The 24379-nt window shown below is 40.4% G+C and overlaps 3 protein-coding genes, 1 long non-coding RNA gene and 1 pseudogene across 7 annotated transcripts in view; 1 reads left to right on the top strand and 4 right to left on the bottom strand.

Moving 5' to 3' along the window:
- Positions 1–24379, bottom strand: part of LOC115743219 (phenylcoumaran benzylic ether reductase Pyrc5-like) — a 44152-nt gene that overhangs the window by 12715 nt on the left and 7058 nt on the right. The window contains exon 2 of the mRNA XM_048276289.1: positions 16272–16299. The gene's annotated coding sequence lies outside the window, so the exon portion shown is untranslated. The remainder of the gene's footprint in view (positions 1–16271; positions 16300–24379) is intronic.
- Positions 7536–12198, bottom strand: LOC125314314 (annotated as a pseudogene).
- LOC115743217 (phenylcoumaran benzylic ether reductase Pyrc5-like) overlaps positions 13175–24379 on the bottom strand; it is a 28379-nt gene continuing 17174 nt past the window's right edge. For 2 of the 4 annotated variants that reach the window (XM_048276282.1, XM_048276283.1), the window contains exons 2-7: positions 18529–18531; positions 16024–16197; positions 15455–15589; positions 14216–14453; positions 13606–13809; positions 13175–13500 (exon numbers count right to left, since the gene is read on the bottom strand). In XM_048276282.1, the coding sequence (XP_048132239.1) occupies positions 13334–13500; positions 13606–13809; positions 14216–14453; positions 15455–15589; positions 16024–16197; positions 18529–18531 (921 nt within the window). In that variant the 3' untranslated portion in view covers positions 13175–13333. Of the gene's footprint in view, positions 13501–13605; positions 13810–14215; positions 14454–15454; positions 15590–16023; positions 16198–18528; positions 18532–21026; positions 21031–23107; positions 23152–24379 lie in introns of those variants that run through there. The other 2 variants (XM_048276284.1, XM_030677939.2) reach the window with 2 other exon arrangements.
- LOC125314315 lies at positions 13218–20413 on the top strand. The gene is made up of 2 exons (XR_007197839.1): positions 13218–13351; positions 20294–20413. It is a non-coding gene; the product is annotated as an uncharacterized LOC125314315 (long non-coding RNA).
- On the bottom strand, positions 20272–23135 carry LOC115732102 (phenylcoumaran benzylic ether reductase Pyrc5-like). Its single transcript, XM_048276286.1, has 5 exons — positions 22930–23135; positions 22410–22544; positions 21192–21429; positions 20548–20751; positions 20272–20442 (listed from the first exon to the last, which is right to left on the bottom strand). The coding sequence occupies exons 1-5, from the start codon at positions 23110–23112 to the stop codon at positions 20276–20278; spliced, it is 927 nt and encodes a 308-aa protein (XP_048132243.1). The 5' UTR covers positions 23113–23135; the 3' UTR covers positions 20272–20275.

The following is a 24379-nucleotide window of genomic DNA, read 5'->3' as shown; positions in this document are numbered from 1 at the left end:
ATACATGAGGAGGGAAACCTAGTGGATTTAGAAGTATACGACCTAGATGAGTCCAATCCAGATTATGAGGAAATTCGTCGGGATTTCGAACGACATGAGGAGATCAAGCCCTTGACAGGTGAACAAACTATCTCGGTCAACCTAGGCGATGTGGAAAACCCTAAAGAAGTTAAGATCGGGGCAAACCTTTCCAAAGAGATGACCGAGCGCTTGATTAAGCTCTTGAAGGATTACCAGGGACATTTTCGCCTGGTCCTAGGCGGATATGCCCGGTCTTGACCGTTCCATTGTCGAACATTGTTTGCCAATCAATCCTTCGGCTAAGCCAGTAGTGCAAAAATCAAGGCGACCGGACCAAAGTTGATCGGAAGATCAATACCGGGAAAACCTACCGAGCAAAAGGTACCCGGTCACTTCCCAATCAAGAATACGAGCCATACCAACCTTCCGCTGGTGGTTCTAGCAGCGGACAGCTTGATCATCCCTACAAGTTTCCGAGCAACGGCGGAAGCTCAAGCTCAAGGAGTCAGACCGCTCACGGTGAAAACAAAGTGGGAAATCCGTCGCTAGTGTTAGCAAGTAACACTACCCAATTCGAGTATCAATCAGAAGATTACTTTGATGATGAGCTCACCACCTTGATCAACCAGGTTCGGAGTGAAGGACCTCCGGAGTTGTGATCCGAAGCAAGTGATTATGGATCCTTGAACAACGATCGTTGGTGCATGATCCAAGACAAAATTAGTCGATCATTGGAATGGCCAGCAAGAGAGGTGGAACCAATCTCGCATGAATACTTCTTTAATTCCATGTATAGTTCCCCCGTGTGGGATATTTTTTACTTTCTAGCTGTCTAGAATTTGCCTAGAGTTAAAGGACGAATTTTCTCCTCCCTTATCAAATGCGTGAGTTCCTTGTTAAGCTAGGCCTGTAGCAAATCAATTTGTGGACGACGCCCCTGAACGCCCGTAAAGAGAGATTCCGAATAGCCTTACTTGGGAGAATACGAGTAAAAGGCCAAGCGGGCTCAAAGATGGGTAACTTCGTATCGTCCCAATTGGCTCTCAGTCATTTCAAACTCTAAATTATGCTTATTTTATTCTCGACAGGGGATTGCCAACTGTTTTGAGAACAATATAGCAAAAAGCGAACCAACCGTGGACGCCAACATCACCACGGCCTGGTGGTTGGGGGAATGACAGTGGTCCGAGGCATCCCAGTTCAATGCCGATTGAAGTTCAGCCAAGATGGTTACGGAACCTGGAGAGATAACATCCCGGACATACGGTCCGATCCAGATGAATTGATCTTTTCAATTCAAAGTTCACAAGAAATTCGTACAAGGGTAAAGCGGTATCGTTTCAACTCGTTTAGAATATGAGAACGTACATTGATGCTTTCCCTTTTGATTTTTACAGGGGTCACTGCCTTTCCGGATAGGGAAGTATCCCTTCTCCTGAAAAATTAATGAAATGAGAAATTCCCGGAGCCTTTGACAATCTCATGTCTCAAACTAGATAATGAAGTTTTGCAACTCATTTGCATGAGCAAGGGCAACTCACAATTCACGCCCTTAAGAATTTTCTTACGTGCTTGCACCAAGATAAAAAGTTGCTACATTTTATATGCTCAAAAACACTCATACATTGCATAGTTTGCGCATGACTGTTCCTCATGTTTAATTTACCAACTCTGAATAAGGAACATGAACTACATAAGATACATCGAATGTATGGAATGGGGCAGGGCGGGATGATGAAAGGCAATCCTTTCCCAAACACGTCCAATTTTTTCAGGCGAGATGAACGGTGGCAAAATTCCGCATTCCCCGAGGTAAAGAGTTTTCTCGCGAAAGGTACGATAGCCGAAATGACAGAGGCATTCAGTTCTCTATCCCAAACACTACAGGTGATCCATTGATTACCCCTTTTGAGCGGTGGTTTCATTTCTTTACCCCCGTCAAGAACCACCCCACACCGGAGTCCAGACGAGTTAATTCCAGCAGCAACACGAGGTAAATGGTTAGAAATTTTCTTGCTCGGACTAACATTAATCTTCGGGTGTTTCTTTGCATTTATACTCGAATTTTAATTCAAGTGCCTTAGGATGATGAAGAGCATTCACTTCTCTATCCTATACACTTCATCCTTTGCATAGCCCACTTGAGCCTGCAAATTCATTTCTTAAGCCCCCGTTGGTGATCATTTGCTCATTCCAAAGACGAAGATAGCATTTTCCCAAGGATTAGAATTGGAGATGGTCGGGTCAACAGAGAATTCCCGAATGGACTCATTTCTTGTATTCTAGATTTTTTATGTTTACATAATTTTTCTTTGTAAATGTTTATGTTTATTGTAATTCCTGGTTCAAAATCATGGGATTAAAAAAAAAAGGAGAGGCAAACTCAGCTTAAAGGAGAAGGGCCCGCTCTCGAAAAAAAAAAAAAAAAAAAAGCAAAATAGAGAGATGTCGAAGAGCCCTCAAAGAAAAAAAAAATCTCTTCTCGAAAAAAAGAAAAAAAAAGAAAAATGAGAGTCGGGAGTAAGAAAAGCAAAGGCCGATCTCATATGAAAATTTCGAGCATAGGAAAAGCAAAGTGCCTACCAAAAGTGAGGCCAATGCACATTCATTTGTAAAGTACTTCTGAATTTTGAATGTACATTTTTGCATGTTAAGTTGTAAATTCCATATACATGTTTGCATTGTGTCTCTTGCAAATCCTTGACAGACACTTGTTGTGAAGAAGACTCCCCAAGAAATCGGTTTGCAAAGTGCAATTTTCAGTAGAAAACTACCATCCCTCATTCAATGATGGTATTCTTTCTCAAGACATTTCCAGAAGACCAAGATCGGTGACTAGTCGACGATGATCACCAACGTCAAGCCCCTTCTCATTTAATTTCTGAGCCAAAACGAGCATTTTCGTTCCTCGCTCCTCAATCCTAGCCTACGCTATAACCCTCCAAAGTCTCTTCCGATTAGGGCACTTGAGTTAACGTAGAGTTAAATGATTTTAAGCATCACTCGAAGAAGTTCGAGCAAGATTATTTCTCTCTCATTTTTGCAGGATTCTTGACTTGTAAATCCGGAGCAAATGATGAAGAAATTCATTTCAAGAAACCTTGACTCAACCGGAGTCCCCTTTGTAAACCTTTGACCTAGCTCTCATTACGGTCCTAATCAAGACCTCCCGGATCGACTCGGTCGTATCAATTGCGAGATTACTTGGATCCTTATCGAATGCGATGATGGAAAGATTGAGTGATTTCTCTTGAATCCCGCAAACAGGATAAATAGCTTTTCTCGAGAGTGAGAGAAAGCCCTTTCGGACTGAAGTCCCCCCATTCAGCTCACATTCGAGGTATTCGTAATGTGAGAACCTCCCTAGACAAAATTGGTAATGCAAACTTGACAGAATGGTTATGCATGAACCATAGTATGAGTGATTGCATTATACTCATTGTTGAATATGTTTGTGTGTGTTACCTCTGACATTCTATGATAGGTAATACATTCCCGATGTTCGAGTTCCCTCCCAAGGTCTCGAAATTCTTCCAAGGATTATTGAATGAGCAAGTTTTGCTTGGCAAATGCCTACCAGTGTACGATACAGACAATCCGCTTCGTTCCTTGATTAATCGTTTGGAGAACCCGGGTAAGTTTTCCGAACCCCTTTTCAAATTAACAACTCTTCTCATGATAGTTGTTATGATTCAATTCCGAGCAATATGCCCCTTTTGTACTTATCGATTCCATTCGATGGTGCTCCTACCAAATATTGTTCAATTCGGGCAATATGCCTCTTCCGTCAAGTCGTGTAGACATATGCACCGGCGATCTTGACATCTTATCAAATCATAACGACGTAGCTCTTATGGTTTCAATCTCGGGACGTAAAGACATATGCACTGGCGATCTTGACATCTTATCAAATCATAACGACGTAGCTCTTATGGTTTCAATCTCAGGACGCGAAGACATATGCACTGGCGATCTTGACATCTCTTCAAATCATAACGACGTAGCTCTTATGATTTCGATATCGAATCACGAAGACGTATGCACCGGTGATCTTGACCTTTAGTCGGCTCATAATGACATAGCTCTTATGATTTTCGGCTCCTTTATCAAATCATGAAGACATAAGCACCCATGGTTTTGATCCAAACCAAATCATAATGACGTAGCTCTTATGATTTTGATTCCCTTTTTTCGAATCGTGAAGACATATGCACTGGCGATTTCGACATTTAATCAACTCACAACGACGTAGCTCTTGTGAACTTGATTTCACTTCTTTCGACTCACAACGACGTAGCTCTTGTGATCTCAAACGACACACATATCTTGCGCTGTCTTGCATTAGGGAGAAGTCTCTGATAACGGATAAGGCACCGATACCTTAAAATCCTTGCATCCGCAAAAAGAAGCTTGGAAATTAAGAGAACCATTAGCTTACGAGAAATTTGGTAAACCAGGTATTCTTGTATGCGATCCATGTGCAGGTTTCTCTAACATGAAAAATGAGAAGTTTTGACACATGTTATTTACAGTCTTGCATATCATGCATCACTTCATTACATAAAAAATGGGATTAAAACTCCCGCCAAAAAAGTTCATCCATAATTTGCACTGTCAAAATTTAGGATTCAATTTTGTCTTTGAGCGGAACCTCTACGAGCCTCCACTCAAAGAGGGGCAGCTGTTGACGCCTAAATTTTGACTAATCTATTTTTTGCATAAAAATTAGAACTAATTTTAGTTCTAAATAAAAAATCATCTCACATATTTATTTTTAGCGTACATTGCATTGGCATATAATTGGGCAAGCAGAACACTTAATTTTGCGAGATGGAAAAATACACCGAGAAGATTTGAAACTTCGGGGACTATATTGCAAATACTTGAAACTTCGGGGACCGTATTGCAAATACTTAAAACTTCGGGGACCGTATTGCAAATACTTGAAACTTCGTGGACTGCATTGCAAATACCAAAAGAAGATGGAGAAAGGAAGATAATGAAGGGAAGGTGATGAAGAGAAGATGATGAAGAGAAGGTGAAGAAGGGAAGGTGATGAAGGGAAGGTGATGAAGGGAAGATAATGAAGGGAAGGTGATGAAGAGAAGATGAAGAAATGAAGATGAAGAATGGAGGATGAAGAATTTTGCCTATAAAAGAGGAGGAGAATTTTGGTGATAGAGAATGTAGAGAGCTCTTAGAGGGGGGAAGTGGAAGAGAATTGAGAGAGAGAGTAGAAGAGAATTGAGAGAGTTTTTTAGGGAGGTGGAAGAGAATTGAGAGAGTTTTTGAAAGGAATTTTTAGAGAGGAAAAAGAGAGTTCTTGAGAAAAATCAGAAGAGAAAATTCGAGAGTGAAGAAAAGAGTTTTAGTCGAGCATCATCTTCGACGAGTCCCGACACATATTTCGCCCCTTGCAACCCAACAACGCCATTGCTTGCCATTTTCGACGACAGCCGCGTTCTTCCAGGTCCGAGATCTTGAAGGGAACTATAACGTGTATGTGAGTAAGATTTTGTGTAATAGAAGGTAATCCTTTCCATCTCGATCTACAAAAATGTAATCGTTTGGTTTGAATATTTGTTTGTTTATTTTAGACATGCCACGTGTTTCAAATTTTAGCATTATTACATGTTAATTTATTTTTATAAATACTCGTGATTGGCTGCATTTTCTTTCTTTCTAAATCACCCATGGTGTATATCGTACAAAGTTCAATGTTTTACATCCCCATAAAAAAGAAGAAAAAACCAAAAAAATTGCATCTTTGAATTTCGAGTAAAATCCATCAAAATTGCCAAATCAAATATTTTTCATGAAAATGGTACCGAAAGGGCGTTAGAGAAATCTGACGTAACCAAATCCCCCGAATTCAAAATCTCCGGTTCGCGGAAATAAGATAGTTTTCTCCCGCTATTTTATTTAGGTTTTTAATCAACCTACCGAAAATGATTAGTGGCGACTCCAAATTCAAATCACATTGCATGTTAATTATTTGAACCTTAAGTTGCGATTTGGTATGGACTTGGGAGAGTCCGAGTTAGGTTAGTTAATTAATTAACCTGATAATCCATTAGCCCGAAATTTAACTTGTTTATTTTTTTTAGGTCGCGACATTCGTTCGATAATCGGCTTTTTGCACCTAGAAATTGCTTATAAGATCGTCAAGATCCTTACTGTACTTGCCGACAACGCCTGCCTTCTTTCGGTCCGCAAACGATGCAAATGGTGCGAAATGCAATTGAGTTTTTCAAAACTAAAAGAGACCGTCGATGCACGTACAAAATCCAGTGTGGGTTGACGTTCGAGCTTATTATATGCATGTCATTCTGCTGAATCGCATCACACGTTCACGGAAAATTACGCGACCGTGGAAGAACACACATCGTTGCAACAAAAGAGCACGTGTGTTAGGACAAGAGCATGACGCTACATTGCGTCTCTATTAAAACCACAGAGGAGGACCATGGTTGGTGTGCGAGAGAGAGCAGCAAATGAGTGGAGTCGGTCATTGGAACAAAGCTGTTATGCTACGTCTGGTAGCCAGATAAAAGTCAAGATGGAATATAGTTTATCATATCGTATATTTCATCCCTTCCTAAGGCAGGATAATGTCGGCTATAGTAAGGATACAGCCTAGATAAAATCATTCCATGGGGAGGTAGGATAAAGGTGGGTAAAAAAACATTAGAATTTAGCTAAAACTGCTTTTGTTTCTTGTTATAAGTAAATGTTGACGTAGTCGCAAAACTCTTACCAACGACATAAATTTGTAAATTTCGAAGGAGGCTCCTGAAGTTTTGGCACAATCCCAATCAACCCCCTGCTCTTACTTTCTGAATTTAATTGGGCCCATATTATAGCAATTTAGCATGGTTTTCAACCCGTTCACGACTTCTATACAGTCGTAATTCCAGACATACACTACTGGCATCGCAGACCGTCCGATAAGATGGACAGCAGAAATTCCGTTTCTTAAAGAAGGAGCCACACAGCATGACATGCCGCAAAAATGAGAGAAGCCCACATTTTTTCTTTAGCTTGGCCAATAAACTCCTATCAACTCGAGAACAGAAGTAACTACTCCAAGCACTGCATAGATGCGCACATATTCAACGTTCATAGTATGTCCTTGTAATCGACGAATTGCTTCTTACCTTTTGCATTTCCATCCCCTAAGATGATAACTTTGTCGAATATCTAAATTCGATCCTATCAACGATGCAAAAAAGTCATGGAAATTCGCACAACACAAGAATTTACGTGGTTCAGTAGGGGAGATGTTCCGCCTACCTACGTCCACGGGGAGATGAGATCCGTTTCACTAATAATGTAGAAAAGTGTACAGCCACTCTTTTTCACACCCTCTCTCACTATAGAGACCTATTTCGCTCTAATATATAGAGCGAAACCCTACATGGCACAAATTATAAAATTGCCCACATAGCCTAAAATATTTAACAGAATCTCTTTGATAACAGAATATAAGACATCAACCTCAACAAACTTTATCTCTAGGGGGGAGCTGTAGCCCCAGGTCGTGACAACGTCGGAACGAAGTAACGTGCAAAGCAATTACAACATACATAGGTATAAGGGGTTCCCTGGGCCTCAACAAGGCCGGCAGATCTTAGCCTTGATGGCAAGTATGACTTTCACTGGCACCACAACATGGACACGATCCCGCATCATTTCCAAACCCTGAAGGCAAGAATCTCCAATAGAAGAAACATAATCAAATCGGAAGAACATCTTTATTAGAAACCAAAAGAAAATTTAGAGCATATTCCCCTTAACCAACAAACTCACATGAGTTCTGGCAAAAAGGAAAAAAAGAAGAAGACAAACTTCTATGAGACTGAATTTCGTGTCGTTTCAATATGTCACAACAGAGTAAAAAGTGATTATAAGTGAATCAATAAAATTCAGCAATTAAGCAAATTCGACCCCAAGTGCTCTTAGAAAAAAACAGAAGAAACATGACAGCAGCCAGATAAATCTGTCAAGTATAAAATAGTGAAACATGCTACTTGCTTGGACACTTTCTTTCACAAGTAGTAAGATATCAGGCGACTCCATTGCCTTCTGTGAGCATGCTGAGTTCCACTTATATAATTGACCGTCAACCACCCAAAAACAACGACAACTACGAGGGACTATCCCAGCAAGTAGTATTGGGTAACATATTTGCAACAATGATGACACTACTGAAAGACCATTTCAAGGATTAACTACTTCGTGTTTTCCATGAATTCATGACATCCATAATCCATATTGAGTGCTCGATACTTGTTACAATTTTGGTTGACCTAGAGGAAACGCAACCATGCAGGTTCTGGATGGATAAAGCGTCCTGGAGCATGTGGGCACCCCAATGTCCATACAAGGATCGAGACAGAGGAGGGTACAGTTGGAGGTCAAAGAACCTTTGTGTGCGAGAAGACAAAATCGCTGGGTAAATACATACGCGGATTGATGATTTCATGGCGATGGTGCATCATGCATACATAGCGACAGAACTCCCTACCCAATAAGTACGTCAAAAAGCAATAGCGTGGATTCACAGTTAGGGGTGTGCAAACTGGACCGGACCGGCCCGGACCAACCCGAGACCGGCCCGGACCGGCCGGGTTGGTCCGGTCCTTGAGGTGGATGGTCCGGTCCCCGGTCCCAATAAATGGGACCGGTGGATGGGCGGTCCGGTCCTCGGGTTTCTTGCATTGGGACGGGACCGGCCCGGCCCGGACCGGACCGCCGACAATATATAATTATTTATATATAAATATATACAATTGTAAAAAAAAATTAAAAACAAAACAGAATAATAAAAGTCCATTGCCCATTTTTTTCCCAACCTTGCACGGTCACACTCTCTTCCTCAAGACTCTCTTTTTAGTCTTATTTTCGATCTTGTTTTTGGTCATATTTTCTCCCCGCAGGCTTTTTTGAGCGCGGTTGGTGATGTTTTTATCATGTAATGGCTGGATTTGGTATTGAATTCGAACATTTTGGTCAAGTTTGTCGATCATAAAAGTCATAGCGAGTCGCTATGTTTTTACCATGGCATAATTTATTAAGTTGACTAGATTTTCAATAGTTAGCGGTCCCCTTGGGCAGGGACCGAGACCGGACCGGGACCGGCCCGGACCAGGACCGGCGGTCCTGGTCCGGTCCTTGGTCCCGAAAATATGGGGACCGGGACTACGGTCCGGTCCCCGATTCCATGCCGGGACCGGATCGGCCCGGACCATGCACACCCCTATTCACAGTAGCCCGCTTAAAAGCCAACACTGTCCTATCCTTGGGTTTGAAACAGTTATCCTCGAATTTCACTAGTCGCTTCTGCACAAAGACATGACTGTTAGAGTGGCATAAAAATTGATTTTTTAATATTCGAGCACGTTGTTTGAGACATGCCTGGATTTATGGTGGGTGTCAGAAGAACGAATCGGTTTGAGCACGATTTATGGTGGGCGCCTGAAGAAGAAGAATGAAATAATTGCAAGCATTTAATGAAAAGGAAGCTTGAAGATAAATAGCTCAACAAAAGTCATTCAATTCTTCGTGGAGAGACACACATGCTTTCTGGTGCATTTATGGTGTTTGTTTTTATTTGACTTTGAGGCCACGCTTGTTTTCTTCGGTTGTGTCATTTCTTGTCTTTTTATTTGACTTTTGTTTGTGTGGTTTTAATGCTACGTGGACTATCTTTTGTTTTCTCATTCAATGTCCTTAGGCTCAGCGCCACCAACCTCTATAAAGGTTGCTACGATTAGCTTGCATAAGGTGCGCATGATAACACTTCTTTATGATAAACCAACCTCTGATCAGAAATTAATTTTTGTACTTCTCCATAAAAATAGAAGTTAATTTTTCTACTTTTACTCTAGACTGACTTCTTATCGAAAAAATTAGTTTGGTAACGATTGAAAATTTCTACTCTTGAAACATTATTAACAAAATTTTCGGCGGCGATGATCGACAGTTGATCGTAGTCGGCAGTTGGCGGTGGTCAACGGTAGTGGTCGGCGGCGGCGAGCGGCGGCGGCGGCGCAGCGACCGTGGTCGGTGGCTATGGTTGGCGATCGGGGGGGGGGGGCTGCAGCGGCGGCGGGCGGCCGTGTTAGACGGCGACGGAGATTGGTGACCGCGGAGGGCGGTGGAGGTGGTCAGCGGTAGTAGCAACAATGGTCGGCGGAGGCAGGTGTGATCCAAGAAGTGATTCTAGAGCCGAGAAGTTAAAATTTTTTACTTCTTAAAATTGGCCAAAAATCCTATCATAAGTCAATTTTTTACCAAACGCATTTCTAGTTCGATAAGGTTCTTATCAAATGCATTTCTCTGCCGGATGAGCTTCCGGCAGAGAAATGAAAATTTTGAAGTGTTTTCATGCGAGCCCATAATGTGACCGTGTGGGCTTCTTATAGCACGAGTATTTTGCGATGAAAGAATTTCTCCCCGCAATCCATATTTTTGCCCATTGTACTAAATTTCCAAAGTCATTATTATTGTTTTGGTTCCAACAATGACCATTTAAGAAAAAAAAAAGTCGAAGTCTGCAGAGAACTAAGAGTGCGCATGGTAACACTTCTGAAAGTGAATTTATGCTCCGTAAATACTTCCGAAGTAAAAATCCATTTGGTAATGTAACTTCCGAAGCAAAAATCCGTTTGGTAAAAAATTTTACTTCTAAAAAAAAATTCTATTTTTGAAGTGAATTTTCACTTCTGAAGTTATTTTTTTTCCCATTTGAAAAGTTAAAAAAAGTTGTTTCTCAACTCAAGAAGTACTTCTTGGACAAAAAAAAAAAAACCAAACAAAGTTCTTCTCGTCTCACGTTCTTTTTATTACTCTCTCACCCTCTTTTCGACCACGTCCGCCTCCGCCGACCTCGGCCACCATCGCCCACCATCGACCACCGACACTCGTTGCCGCCGCCGACAATCGCCGACCCCACCATCGCCAATCCCCGCCGACCACCACCCATCGTCGCCCGCGACTATTGCCAATTGTCGACCATCACTCGTCGCCGCCCGCCGGTGGCCGTGACCGCCGACCACCACCCTCGGCGGGCCGCCGCCGAGTCGCCGTCTCCGGCCACCGAAGTAAAATATAAATAATATATATTTTTAAAAAAATTAAATAATATTTTTTAAAGAAATTTAAAATGTTTAAAATGAAGTAGAAAATTTTCGGCCGCCGACAATTATTTTTCATAGAATATTTTATGTTAATAATGTTTCAGAAGTAGAAATTTTCAACCGTTACTAAACGAATTTCTATGATCAGAAATCAATTTTTAGAATAGAAGTAAAAAAATCAATTTTTGCTTTTGTGTGGAAGTAAAAAAATTAATTTCTGACTAAAAGTTGATTTCTGAAGCAGAAGTGTTACCATGCGCGCCCTAAGTCCATCCATCCCATTTCATCAAACCAGAGCTCACAAGAAGAATGAGATGCACTTATAACAGAAGAAAGAATAAGCTAGCACAACCTATAGCGTCGGTCAAATGGCAAACGAACAACAGTAACAAGGATGAAATTTTGAGAAACAGCACCACCTTGACATTCCCGGCTGCTTTAATGGCAGCAACGATCTTGTCTTGGCCCTCTAGTTGTTCGTTCCCGACAACAGAGATTACCACATCAACCTGCTTAATCGCATTCATTGGACTCTCTTGATGGTATGTCTCCCTGAGAATCTAACCAACCAAGAGCCTCGATAAGCAATCAATAAAGTCAGCAATCATCAACAAGATTCGTCTACACAGCAAATTGCAGCTACGTAGCTATAGCTGTCTCATAAGCAGCCAAAGCATATGGAAGTTTCCGCAAGGTTTGTTTGAAAACGTGCACGTTCGAATCGTCATGCGAAGCCGAGATTTTCGCCAGGCGTTTGAAAAAAGGAGAGGGACGTGATTTCTGATTTCAACCATATAGAGGGACAAAAATGTCAGGGAATGACTACTCACATGAACTAAATTGACGCCTAAGCTCTGGAAACCCACGACAATTTTGGCCTCGGCGGGGCTGGAAAGAGCGGACTCCCTCACGAGAGCGAAGGTAGGGTGGCCGGACTTAGCACTAGCTTCCAAGATGATCTTTCTGATGTATCCATTGCCTCCGATCACCAGGACTTTGCTCTTCTCGGCCATCGGAGGGCTTTCCCGGCGAACTTGCTCGGCGCTGTGCTTTACCTGTTGGCGCCCATCGAGACGAATCGTCATTTTATTTTGATTCCAGAGGGGCATAATGGTCTTTCTGATGAATTGGCTTTCCACCCCATTACCCTTCACCTGGAAATGAGTACATATAATGTGCACGAAGAAAGACAGAAGCAAATTCGATACAAAGTATTTATCTATCGACTTTTCTCTAATTTGACTGAGGATGTGAATTTTTTGAAATAACAACAATTTAACTTTCCAAAACAAGAAATTATAAATTGCAACCGTCCTCTAAATACGATGATAGTGTCAGATGAACGTGACTTCAAACTCTTTGGGTGATTTCGAAGCTCACGCATGAATGGCTCTGAACCAATGTTGGCACATACTGATCATGTCCAGACCATTTAACCAAAATTGAGGCTTAATGGTGAATAGCTTCAAAAAGTACCAATCATTGAAAAAATCTTGAGGTCTTGACCAAAAGATTTGACTATATTGACCAGTACCAAATGCGATGATCGTGTCAAATGAATGCAACTTCAAACCCTTTGAGGTGATTTCCAGTCTCTTCGCCCGAATGATTCTGAATCAATCTCGGATATTTTGATCATGTGCTAGTCATTTTAACCGAGTGAGGATGAGTGGAGAAAAACTCCAAAAAGTATTGAGTTGTTGAAAAAATCTATTGTCGCAGCAACTGAAGAAGGTCAGGGCATATGATATCATGGAGTTCCGCAGTCGTTATACTATAGTTAGGGGAACACTAAATACCTTTTCCGACGGGGGTCGATCCGTAGAGCAGTATTTTGAATTTTTTGGAATTTTGTAATTGCATTTTACTTAATATGGTGAGTTATGCCGTGCCTTGTTGGACTTTCCCGTTAACGCGGTGTTACACGGGAGTCCATGTCCAACGTGTCTTTTTGTTAGCTTGGCCCATCAAGCATCAACCCATACCAACTTCTCCAAGCACGGCATAGATGCGAATGTTCATAGTATGCCCTTATGTTTAAAGGTTGTACATGCCATGAGATGATCGAAGGAAAGCCACATTTCACAGTAGGATCCTGACAAGCAGAATCCTATATTATTCATGATTCAAACTGATGTGAGAAACCTACCAGGCACATTCAGTTTTGACAATCAAACAAACTGATCTAGGTACTGATCCACGGTCGTGTATTTGACGTCGGGGTAGAGCTCCGAAGCTTCCACTCCGAACGAAGGCTCAATCTTGAAGTTGGTTTGGTCTCCTTTCACGAAAACAGAATGGGATATGGCCAGTATCACATTGAGTGGAATCGCAGCCTCTGCAATTTTAACAGACAAGTAGACCGATTGACGTCAGAATATTTAAATGCAGGAGAGAATACACAATTTCACATGCTTAAATCTAATAGAAGCGCATCCCTGACCTTGAATGTTCTTCAGAAGTTGCTCCTCTGGAACATAAACCCTCTCCAGGGTCTTGCCGATCTTTCTCTCCCACAAAGACACAAGATCATTAAACGAGTAGGTGTTGGCAGGAGGTTTGATGTACAGAATTTTGTTCAAGGTCCTCGGATCATCCACTGCTTTGATGGTATAGGTGCCAATGTCATCCTCCTTGTTAAACACCGCTGTATATTGACGGGGAGAATTTTAGAATTTTGTTGCTAAATATATCACAAAGCCATGGATATTCCTAGAGTTACATTCAGCTCGCATTCAGAGAAGAATTCTCTTGGTAAACAGATTCACCAGACAACTGGCAGACAAATGCATCCATATGTCCTTTTCTCAACCACATGCATAAAAAAAAACCTCCATGATCTTCCGACTAGGTGGAATTGTGCCAAGATAAACCACATAATATCCATAGATTTTGGATGTGAAAGGCCCAACACCTCCAGACTGGGAAGTTGCCTGGAATTCTCAAGCTTCAAGAACTGCCCCTCTTTTTGATCACTACCGTAATTAAGTTGTCAAAAACGAACAGAAAAACCTAAAAGAGTTAAACGCGCATTTCAAAAAATTGTTTCATACCTTTTTCATTTCTATCCCCTAAGATAACAACTTTATCTCTAGGGGGAGCGGTAGCACCGGGCTGTGACAATGTGGGGAGAAAGTAACCTGCAAAAAAGTTACAAACCACATAGGTATGAGGGATTCCCTCGGCCTCAACAAGGCGGCGGATCTTGGCCTTGATAGCAAACGCAGTTTTTGCTGGCTCCACAGCATGGACACGATCCACATCAGTTCCAAACTCTGAAGGCAAGAATCTCTGAGAAGAAAATTAATTGAATAAGGAGAAACATTTTTATTAGAAAACAACAAAAAACTAGAGTATATTCCCCTTACCCAACAAACTTACATATGTAAATTCGACCGCAAGTGCTATTAAAAAAATAGAAGAAAAGAAAAGGGAAAAATTAAATTGTCAAGGCAATAGCCAGATTACCCTGTCAAGTATAAAATATGCAAACATGCTGCTTGGTTGGACACTTTCACAAGTAAGACAATATCAGGTAAGTCCATTGCCTTTCATGAGCATGCAGACCTCCACTCATCATCAACGGCCCAAAGCAAAAACTACAAAACAATCCACTAACGGGGTTTTGGTAACTTAGTTACAACAATGATAATACCACCAAAAAAAGACCATTTGAAGGATTAAGTAGATCCTGTTTTGCATTCATGATCGAAGAGCTGGGCTGATGACCATAATCCCTATCGAGTGCTAGAAACTTTTTGTTCTTTTGGCTGACCTAGAAGAAACCTGACTACACAGGTTCTGGATAAATAAAGCCCCCTGGAGTATGTCGGCAGCCCAATATCCATACAAGGATTGAGACTGGGAAGGGTGAACGAACCTTTTGTTTGTGTAAAGATGAAGATCCCTGAATAAATACAGACAGATATGTATGAATTCATGTAGATGGTAGACCGTGCATCCATGATGACATAATTTCCTACCCAACTGAAAACGTCAGAAAGCAGCAGTGTGAATTTAGAGTAGCCCACTTAGAAGCCTACGCAGTGCTATACTTGGATTTCATATCGTTATCCTTGAATCTCACTGATGACTTCTACACAAAGTCATGACCATTTAGAAGTCTTCAGATGAATGACTGAATCCATCCCATTTCATCAAAGTGAAGCTTGCAAGGAGAACGCGATGCACTCATACCAGAAGGATAGAATTAAGCTAACACCAGCGCATATCATAAGTCAAATGATAAATGAACGTAGCAACTTGGACAAAATAATTATAAACAGCACGACCTTGATATTCCCAGCTGCTTTGATGGCAGCAACAATCTTGTCTTGGTCCTCTAGCTGTGCTCGCGCCACAGCAGAGATTACCACATCAACCTGCTTAATCGCGTTCAACAGACTCTCTTGGTCGAATATGTCTCCCTGAGAATCAAATAACCAAGAGCATGGACAAACAATCAGTAAAGTCAGCTACCATCAACAAAATCTAACATTGGTCAGCCGCCTTTACTTCTGTAAAGAAATTCATCTACACGGTACGTAACATATGGAAGTTTTCATAAGATTTGTCTAAAAATGTGCTCGTTCGTATCAGCATGCGAAGCTGAGATAATTCGTCAATCAGTGTGAAAAATGAGAGTGAGATCGCTTCTGATTTCACCAATAATACAAGGACAAAATAGCAGAGGCGAGAAAGCAGGAACACCAAAGATCAGCTCGATCTAGTGAGAGAGTGAGATAAAAATCAACCCCGATTCCACCCCTAAAGACATTTCTCAGAATGACGACGCTTCGATTTCTCGAAAGCAGAACCAAATGCGTGAAACGAACGCAATTGCACGGGAATGGCTACTCACATGAACTAGATGGACGCCTAAGCTCTTGAAACCTTCGACGATTTTGACCTTAGCGGGGTTGGAGAGAGTGGACTCCCTCACGAGAGCGAAGGTAGGGTGACCGGAATTAGCACTCGCTTCCACGATGAACTTTCCCATGTATCCAGTGCCTCCGATCACCAGGACTTTGCTCTTCTCCGATCACCAGGACTTTGCTCTTCTCGGCCATCGGAGAATTTTCACGGCGGAGGCGGGGTTTTCCCGGCGAACTTGATCGGTTTCTGAAGTGACTCTGCTGTGACTGGAGAGAGAGAGGGAAGGGGGGGCGGGGGAAGAGATAGCCCCAAAAAGCATAACCGTCTTTTCAATGGAACAAGGTATATATGGAAAGTAGGGGACGGGCGGTTTCAAGTTCCTTACATATTCCACCTTAAACCTAAAACCTGCCCGTCAGAACAGATTCTTCATTTTTTTGAAATCAGTGAAACCTACTCATCATACCATGGAACGTGAAACCTATCCTGTCACGGGTTCTAGGATCGTTTCCAAGGTACCCGAGAATCTGACAATTTCTTTTCTTTTTTTTTCTTTTTTCATTTTTAGTTAAGTAAAATGAGAATGAACGCCGCAATCGCTAAATGAAAGTAGAGGTAAGCGGTTTCGGGTTACGTACAAGTTACGTTTAAAGCCTAAAACCAACCATTTGAAACATGTTCCTCATTTTTTGGAACTTGAAACCTAAAAATTTATTTGAATCTAGATTATACACTCATTATCGAACGCCATTGAACATTATAGAATCATACGAAGACATATATCAAGAAAAACACAAAAAATTATTTCAAGATCTAGAGTCAAGATTCCAAATTCCAGGTTCTAGGTTGTGGAACCCGGAACCTATCCATTAGAACAAGTTTTTCAATTTTTGGAACTTGAAATCTACCCTACGTACCTTAGAACTTGGAACCGAACCGGTTTTCATGGATTTCAATTTCGGGTTCTTGATTCTACCTTGGAACCATGCTCACCCTTAATAGAAAATGGGGAAATAAACAGAAGAAAATCAAACACGTGTGAAACGATCCAAAACAAGAAAATACAAATTTAAAAGTTTTTGGATGGTGCTAGAGGTTTGATGAGCGAGCATGACGTAAGCAAATCAGGCACATGACGCGATAATATCTTTATTCATTAAATGTAAAGGATTTTAAGTTTGTTCCGTCCACTCGAATTGATAATTACATTTTTGCTTAAATTATAACGTTAGAGAGCGTGAAGAAAAGGACCCCGAGGGTCCCACGCCCCCTGTCGGAAGGAGAGCGCGAAATGATTCGTTTGTTCAGTTCCACTTTCCGCAAATGGTCGGAAATTGGTTCGAGAATTGTCCAGATTCATCTTGCATTTGCCTTTCATTCTTCTTATCTGGAAACCTTAACATTAGTCCGATGTTCCGAGGTATACGTAAATCCGTTTAATCTCGTTAATTTTAAATTGAACGCTAATCAACTCATAATAGAATTTTCATCCTTGCTCGCACCAAAAGAACAAAAATCTTCTAAGTAAACCTTGGGTTTTGACTATGAGGAGACATTAAGTATCCGAAGTTATATTCACCCTTGTACCTTCACTAGGTTTCTAATCAAATCCCTATAGTTGTATATTTAATTTTTCTGATTAAGTGGTTCTATTCACACGACATATCCAATCAATAAGGAGAAATTATCAAAACAAATCATAAACCTATTGCAATTGTGTCAATTCAGTACTAAATCTTTTTTCTTTTACCAATTTAATCTTAAATCTTTTGTATTTGAACCAATTCGGTCTATACAGTTGACTTATGCCTTCCGGCATTAATGTGGCAATTTTTAACAGTATTTTAACATATTTGTTTGAAACTTCGGAGGAAGGACGAGAAGGAAAAGAAGACAATAATTGAAAAAATGTTGAAATATTATTGAAAATTACTACATCAGCACCGATAGTGTCAACCGACGTCCATGTTAACGCCTGCCCACCAAAATTAACCTGATGAACCGAATTGACACAAATAAAAAAATTTATGATTGAATTGGAAAAAAAAAAAAAAGAGGTTTACAACATATTTTGGTAATTTTTTCTTAATCTCTCCGGCACCAAATTCGGCCAACCCCAAGTAACATGTTTGTTGAATGATGCCAAAATAGGGTGTGGATTACATTGCCCGCCTGAAAACCCCCGGTGGTTGTCGAAAACTCTAGCCAAATTTTTCCACAATTTTTCGATTCGAGTACTTAGTTTTTATATCCATAATGGGTGCTCATTTAGGCAATATTTGATCAACCTCACATTTTGGCGTCCTTTAATATTCGTGTCGATTGGATTTCGATGCTGGAAGAATTCGATAAGATGTTTTGTATAGATAAAGTGACTTCAGAACAATTGAAAGTACGGGGACTTAAATAAAAAAGTAGCGAAGTACATGAAAGAAATAATAGTATGTACCTTTCATAAAAATATGAAAATGTTGCATGGTCAGTGTTGAACAGGCGGCTTGTGTAATTTCAATTGTACATTTCCACTCATCATTTGGCTTTTTGCAACGGAATTTGAATTAGTTTAAAAATAAAAAATATTCAAATTGGTGGGCATGTTGGAGATAGCAAGGAATGTAGCTTATGAAGATGTCTAGGTTCATTATGTTCGAAAGGTGTCGTTAGTCGTGTTTGCCTTTTCCTTTTGTTCCATTTACAGAAGTCTTTGAAGGATCAAGGAAGTTGGAATCTTGAAAAATTCATTGGAATCTTGAAAAGTTGTTAGGGGATATTAGGATATCTCCGTATGTCTCACGATTATGTATATATATCTTCTTCTTTTTTCCGAAGTACGTGTTATTTTTCAAAAATCCTACAAATACGACGATCGTGTCAAACAAATGCAGTTTCAAACATTTCGAGGTGATTTCAAATATTTGGGCATGAACGACTCTGAATCAATCTTGGCATATTTTGATCCTGTGCAAACCATTCTAAACAGTTGAGGGTTAAGAGTTAAGAACTCCAAAAAGTACTGCTCGTTGAAAAAATCTTGAGATCTTGACCGAAAAAGTCAACGATATTGTTTAGTGCCAAATGCAATGATCATGTCAAAGAGTCATTCGTACGTAGAGACTTGAAATCGCCTCGAAGTGTTTGAAATTGCATCAATCTTGGCATATTTTGATCGTGTGAAAACCATTTTGACCAATTGAGGGTTGATGGTTAAAAACTCCAAGAAGTACACATCATTGAAAATCTAGAGGTCTTGACCGAAAGATTTGACTATATTGTCTAGTGCTAAATGCAATAATCATGTCAGACGGACACGACTTCAAAGATTTCGAGATAATTTCGAGTCTATTTATGAATGACTTTGAATCAATCTCGGCATATTTTCATCTTGCGCAAATCATTGCTAACCAATTGAGAGTTAATGGCGAAGAACTCCAACAAGTATTCGTTGTTGAAAAAATCTTGAGGTCTTGATCGAAAGATTTGATTATATTGTCTGATACCAAATGCGATGATTGTGTCATATGGATGTGGCTTCAAACACTTCGAGATAATTTCAAGTCTCTACACATGAATGATTATAAATCAATCTTAGCATATTTTCATCGTACGCAAGCCATTTGAACCAATTAAGGGTTAATGGTGAAGAACTCCAAGAGGTACGAATCGTTGAAAAAATCTTGAGGCCTTGACCGAAAAAATTGACTACGTTATCCCAGCAATAGACAAAGGGGAAGATGTAACAACCATGATGTCGGATGGTTCAGTGTGCTCGCATGAGCAAAAAATTCTCAAGCAAGCATCGTAAAAATGAGCTACTCCACATGTGTATGCTTGCATGATATCATGGAGTTCGCTAGTCGCTATACTATAGTTTGGGGAACAGTAAATTCCTTTCTCGACGGGGGTCGATCCCGAGATCAGTGTGTTCAATTTTTTGGAATTTGAAATTGCATTTTACTTAATATGGTGAGTTAACGCCGTGCCTTGTTCGGCTTTCTCGTTAACGCTGCATTACGCAGGAGTCCACGGTGTAGCTAGGCCCATGAACCCATATCAACTCCAAAACATAAGTAACTACTCCAAGCACCGCATAGATGCTGGCATATTGAATATTCATAGTATGCCATAAGATGATAAGAGGAAAGCCACATTTAACACTAGGATCCTGACAAGCAGAATCCTATATTATTCATGATTCAAACTGATGTGAGAAACCTACCAGGCATATTCAGTTTCGACAATTAAACAAACTGATCCAGGTACTGATCCACGGTCGTGTATTTGACGTCGGGGTAGAGCTCCGAAGCTTCCACTCCGAACGAAGGCTCAATCTCGAAGTTGGTTTGGTCTCCTTTCACGAAAACAGAATGGGATATGGCTAGTATCACGTTGAGTGGAACCGCAGCCTCTGCAATTTGAATGGACGAGCAGATCGATCGATGTCAGAATATTTAAATGCATGAGAGAATACACAATTTCACGTGCTTAAATCTAAAAGAAAAGCATCCCTGACCTTGAATGTTCTTCAGAACTTGCTCCTCTGGAACATAAACCCTCTCCAGGGTCTTGCCGATCTTTCTCTCCCACAGAGACACGAGATCATTAAACGAGTAGGTGTTGGCAGGAGGTTTGATGTACAGAATTTTGTTCAAGGTCCACGGATCATCCACTGCTTTGATGGTATAGGTGCCAATGTCATCCTCCCTGTTAAACACCGCTGTATATTGATGGGGAGAATTTTAGAATTTTGTTGATAAATATATCACAAAGCCATGGATATTCCTAGAGTTACTTTCAGCTCGCATCCAAAGAAAAATTCTCTTGGTAAACAAATTCACCAGACAACTGGCAGACAAATGCATCCATATGTTCTTTTCTCAACCACATGCATAAAAAAAAACCTCCATGATCTGCCGACTAGGTGGAATTGTGCCAAGATAAACCACATAATATCCATAGTTTTTGGATGTGAAAGGCCCAACATCTCCAGACAGGGAAGTTGCCTGGAATTCTCAAGCTTCAAGAACTGCCCTCACTTTGATCACTACCGTAAATTTTTTTTTTTTGGGTCAGAGATCACTACCGTAATTAAGTTGCCAAAAATGAACAGAAAAATCTAAATGAGATAAATGCGCATTTCAAAAAAAACTTCCTTACCTTTTGCATTTCCATCCCCTAAGATAACAACTTTATCTCTAGGGGGAGCGGTAGCCCCGGGCTGTGACAATGTTGGGAGGAAGTAACCTGCAAAAAAGTTAGAAACCACATAGGTATAAGGGATGCCCTCGGCTTCAACAAGGCGGCGGATCTTGGCCTTGATAGCAAATGTAGTTTTTGCTGGCTCCACAGCATGGACACGATCCACATCATTTCCAAACTCTGAAGGCAAGAATCTCTGAGAAGAAAATTAATTGAATCAGAAGAAACATTTTTATTAGAAAGCAACAGAAAACTAGAGTATATTCCCCTTACCCAACAAACTTACATATGTTCTAGCAAATAAAGAAAACAAACTTATACGATCCTGAATTTCACATTATTTTTACTGTATGTTACTATAACAGATAAAAAATGATTATAAGTGAATCAAGACAAGCAATGAAGCAAATTCGACCCCAAGTGCTATTAGAAAAATTAAGAAAAGAAAAGTGAAAAATTAAATCGTTAAGGCAATAGCCAGATAACTCCGTCAAGTATAAAATATGCAAACATGCTGCTTGGTTGGACACTTTCACAAGTAATAAAATATCAGGTAAGTCCTTTGCCTTTCATGAACATGCTGACCTCCACTCATTATGGACCGTCAACCGCCCAAAGCAAAAACTAAAAAACAATCCACTAACTGGGTTTTGGTAAGTTATTTGCAACAACGATAATACCACCTAAAAAAGACCATTTGAAGGATTAAGTACTTCATGATCGAAGAGCTGGGTAGAAAACCATAGTCTGTATTGAGTGGTAGAAACTTTTTGTTTGTGTAAAGATGTAGATCTCCGAGTAAATACATACAAATATGTATAAATTCATGTACTACACCGTGCATCCATGATGACAGAATTCCCTGACCCGATTGAATACGCCAAAAAGCAATAGTGTGGATTTAGAGTAGCCCACTTAGAAGCCTACACAGTGCTATACTTGGATTTGAAATAGTTGTCATCAAATTTCACTAATGACTTCCACACAAAGTCATGACCATTTAGAAGTCTTCATATAAATAAGTGAATCCATCCCATTTCATCAAAGCGAAGCTCGCAAGGAGAATGTGATGCACTTATACTAGAAGGATAGAATTAAGCTAACACCAACCTATATCATCAATCAAATGCTAAATGAACAGAGCAAAGTGGACAAAAAAACTATAAAAAGCACGACCTTAATATTCCCTGCTGCTTTGATGGCAGCAACAATCTTGTCTTGGTCCTTTAGCTGTGCTTGCCCCACAGCAGAGATTACTACATCAACCTGCTTAATCGCGTTCAACAGACTCTCTTGATTATATATGTCTCCCTGAGAATCAAATAACCAAGAGCATGCACAAACAATCAGTAAAGTCTGTATAAAAATTCATCTACACAGTACGTAACATATGGAAGTTTCGTAAGATTTGCCTAAAAATGTGCTCCTTCGTACCAGCGAAGCTGAGATAATTCGTCAATCAGTGTGAAAATTGGGAGTGAGATTGCTTCTGATTTCACGAATAATACAAGGACAAAATAGCAGAGGCGAGAAAGCAGGAACACCAAAGATCAACTCGATCTAGTGAGAGATTGAGATAAAACTCAACCCCGATTCTACTGCTAAAGACATTTCTCAGAATGATGAACAAGATTAACGGTAGGTGACGTCGAAGTAGAACCAAATGTGGGAAAAGTGCACGGGAATGACTACTCACATGAACTAAACTGACGCCCAAGCTCTTGAAACCTTCGACGATTTTGGCCTTGGCCGGGTTGGAGAGAGTGGCCTCCCTCACGAGAGCGAAGGTAGGGTGACCGGACTTAGCACTTGCTTCCACGATGAACTTTCCGATGTAACCAGTGCCTCCGATCACCAGTACCTTGCTCTTCTCGGCCATCTCGGAGGGTTCTCGCGGCGGAGAGGTGGTTTTTCCCGGCGAACTAGATCGGTTCCTGAAGCGTCTCTGCTGTAAGCCTGTAACCTCAGAGAGAGAGAGAGAGAGAGAGAGTACCATGCCGTGTCCTCGTCTCTTCGTGATGAAGCGTCAATTTATTGCAATCCCAGAAGGGCATAATCGTCTTTTTGTGAAATGATTTTTCTTGTTCATAACCAATTTATCCGGGTCGGGCTTTGGAGATGGGAATCTGGTTCGAGAAATTGTCCAGGTTCTTTCGGGCATTTTGCCTTTCATTCTTCTTGTCGGTTCCACGCCTACATGATTCCTTGAAACATGAACATCCATCCAATACTCCGATGTATTCATAAATCCGTTTGATCTTGTTGTTTTTAAGCTTATCCTTAATCAAGTCACAACAGGATTCTAAATAAACCCAAGTTTAAAATTATGAGGAGATTTTTAAGGACATAATTAAGTATCCGAAGTTGTATTTAGACATGTAGTGCTTCATTACTTTTTTAATCGAGTTTCTATACTTTTAATTTTTCTGACCAATCGGTTCTATTCACATGACATGACTAATCAAACTCTCGGGCACCAAATTCGATCAAGTCCAAGTAACATGCCAGTAACATGCCTATCAAATGATGCCGGACTAGGGTGTGGATCATATTGCCTGCATGAAAATCCTTGGTGGTTGTCGAAAACTCTATCCAAAGCTTCGTTCTTTGTAGCTTTTTCTAATCAAATACTTATATATATAAACAATATGTGATCGTCACATTCTTGCGTCTTTTAATAGTCGTGACAATTGGATTTGATGTTAGAAGAATTCGATTAGATACTTTGTGTAGATAAAAGGACTTCAGAATAATTGTATGTACAAGGTTAAAAAGGTTGTGAAGTTAGGAATGAAAAGTATAAACCTTTCAAGATGTGAAAATATTACATGGCCTGTGTAATTTCAATTATACTTTTCCACTTATGATTTATGTAACAACAACAGTGTAAAATTGGCTTTTTGCAACGGTATTTGATTTAATTAGAAAAAAAAAATATTCAACAATTGGTAGCCTTTGAAGATGTCCAGGTTCATTATGTTCGAAAGGTGTCGGTAGTCGTGTTTGCCTTTTCCCATTGTTCAGTTGGAGAAGTCTTTGAAGCATAAGTGAAGTTGGAATCTTTAAGCTGCATTTGATCGTCAATAAAAAAAAATGTTTTATCTTATTCTATGTTTGGTAGATGTTCAGAATAAGATGAAAGGGAT

This window comes from Rhodamnia argentea, chromosome 3, assembly GCF_020921035.1.
Source record: "Rhodamnia argentea isolate NSW1041297 chromosome 3, ASM2092103v1, whole genome shotgun sequence".
In the NCBI taxonomy this organism is placed as follows: domain Eukaryota; kingdom Viridiplantae; phylum Streptophyta; class Magnoliopsida; order Myrtales; family Myrtaceae; genus Rhodamnia; species Rhodamnia argentea.
Note: the sequence above shows the minus strand (reverse complement) of the source record. Positions and strands in the feature narration are given on the sequence as shown.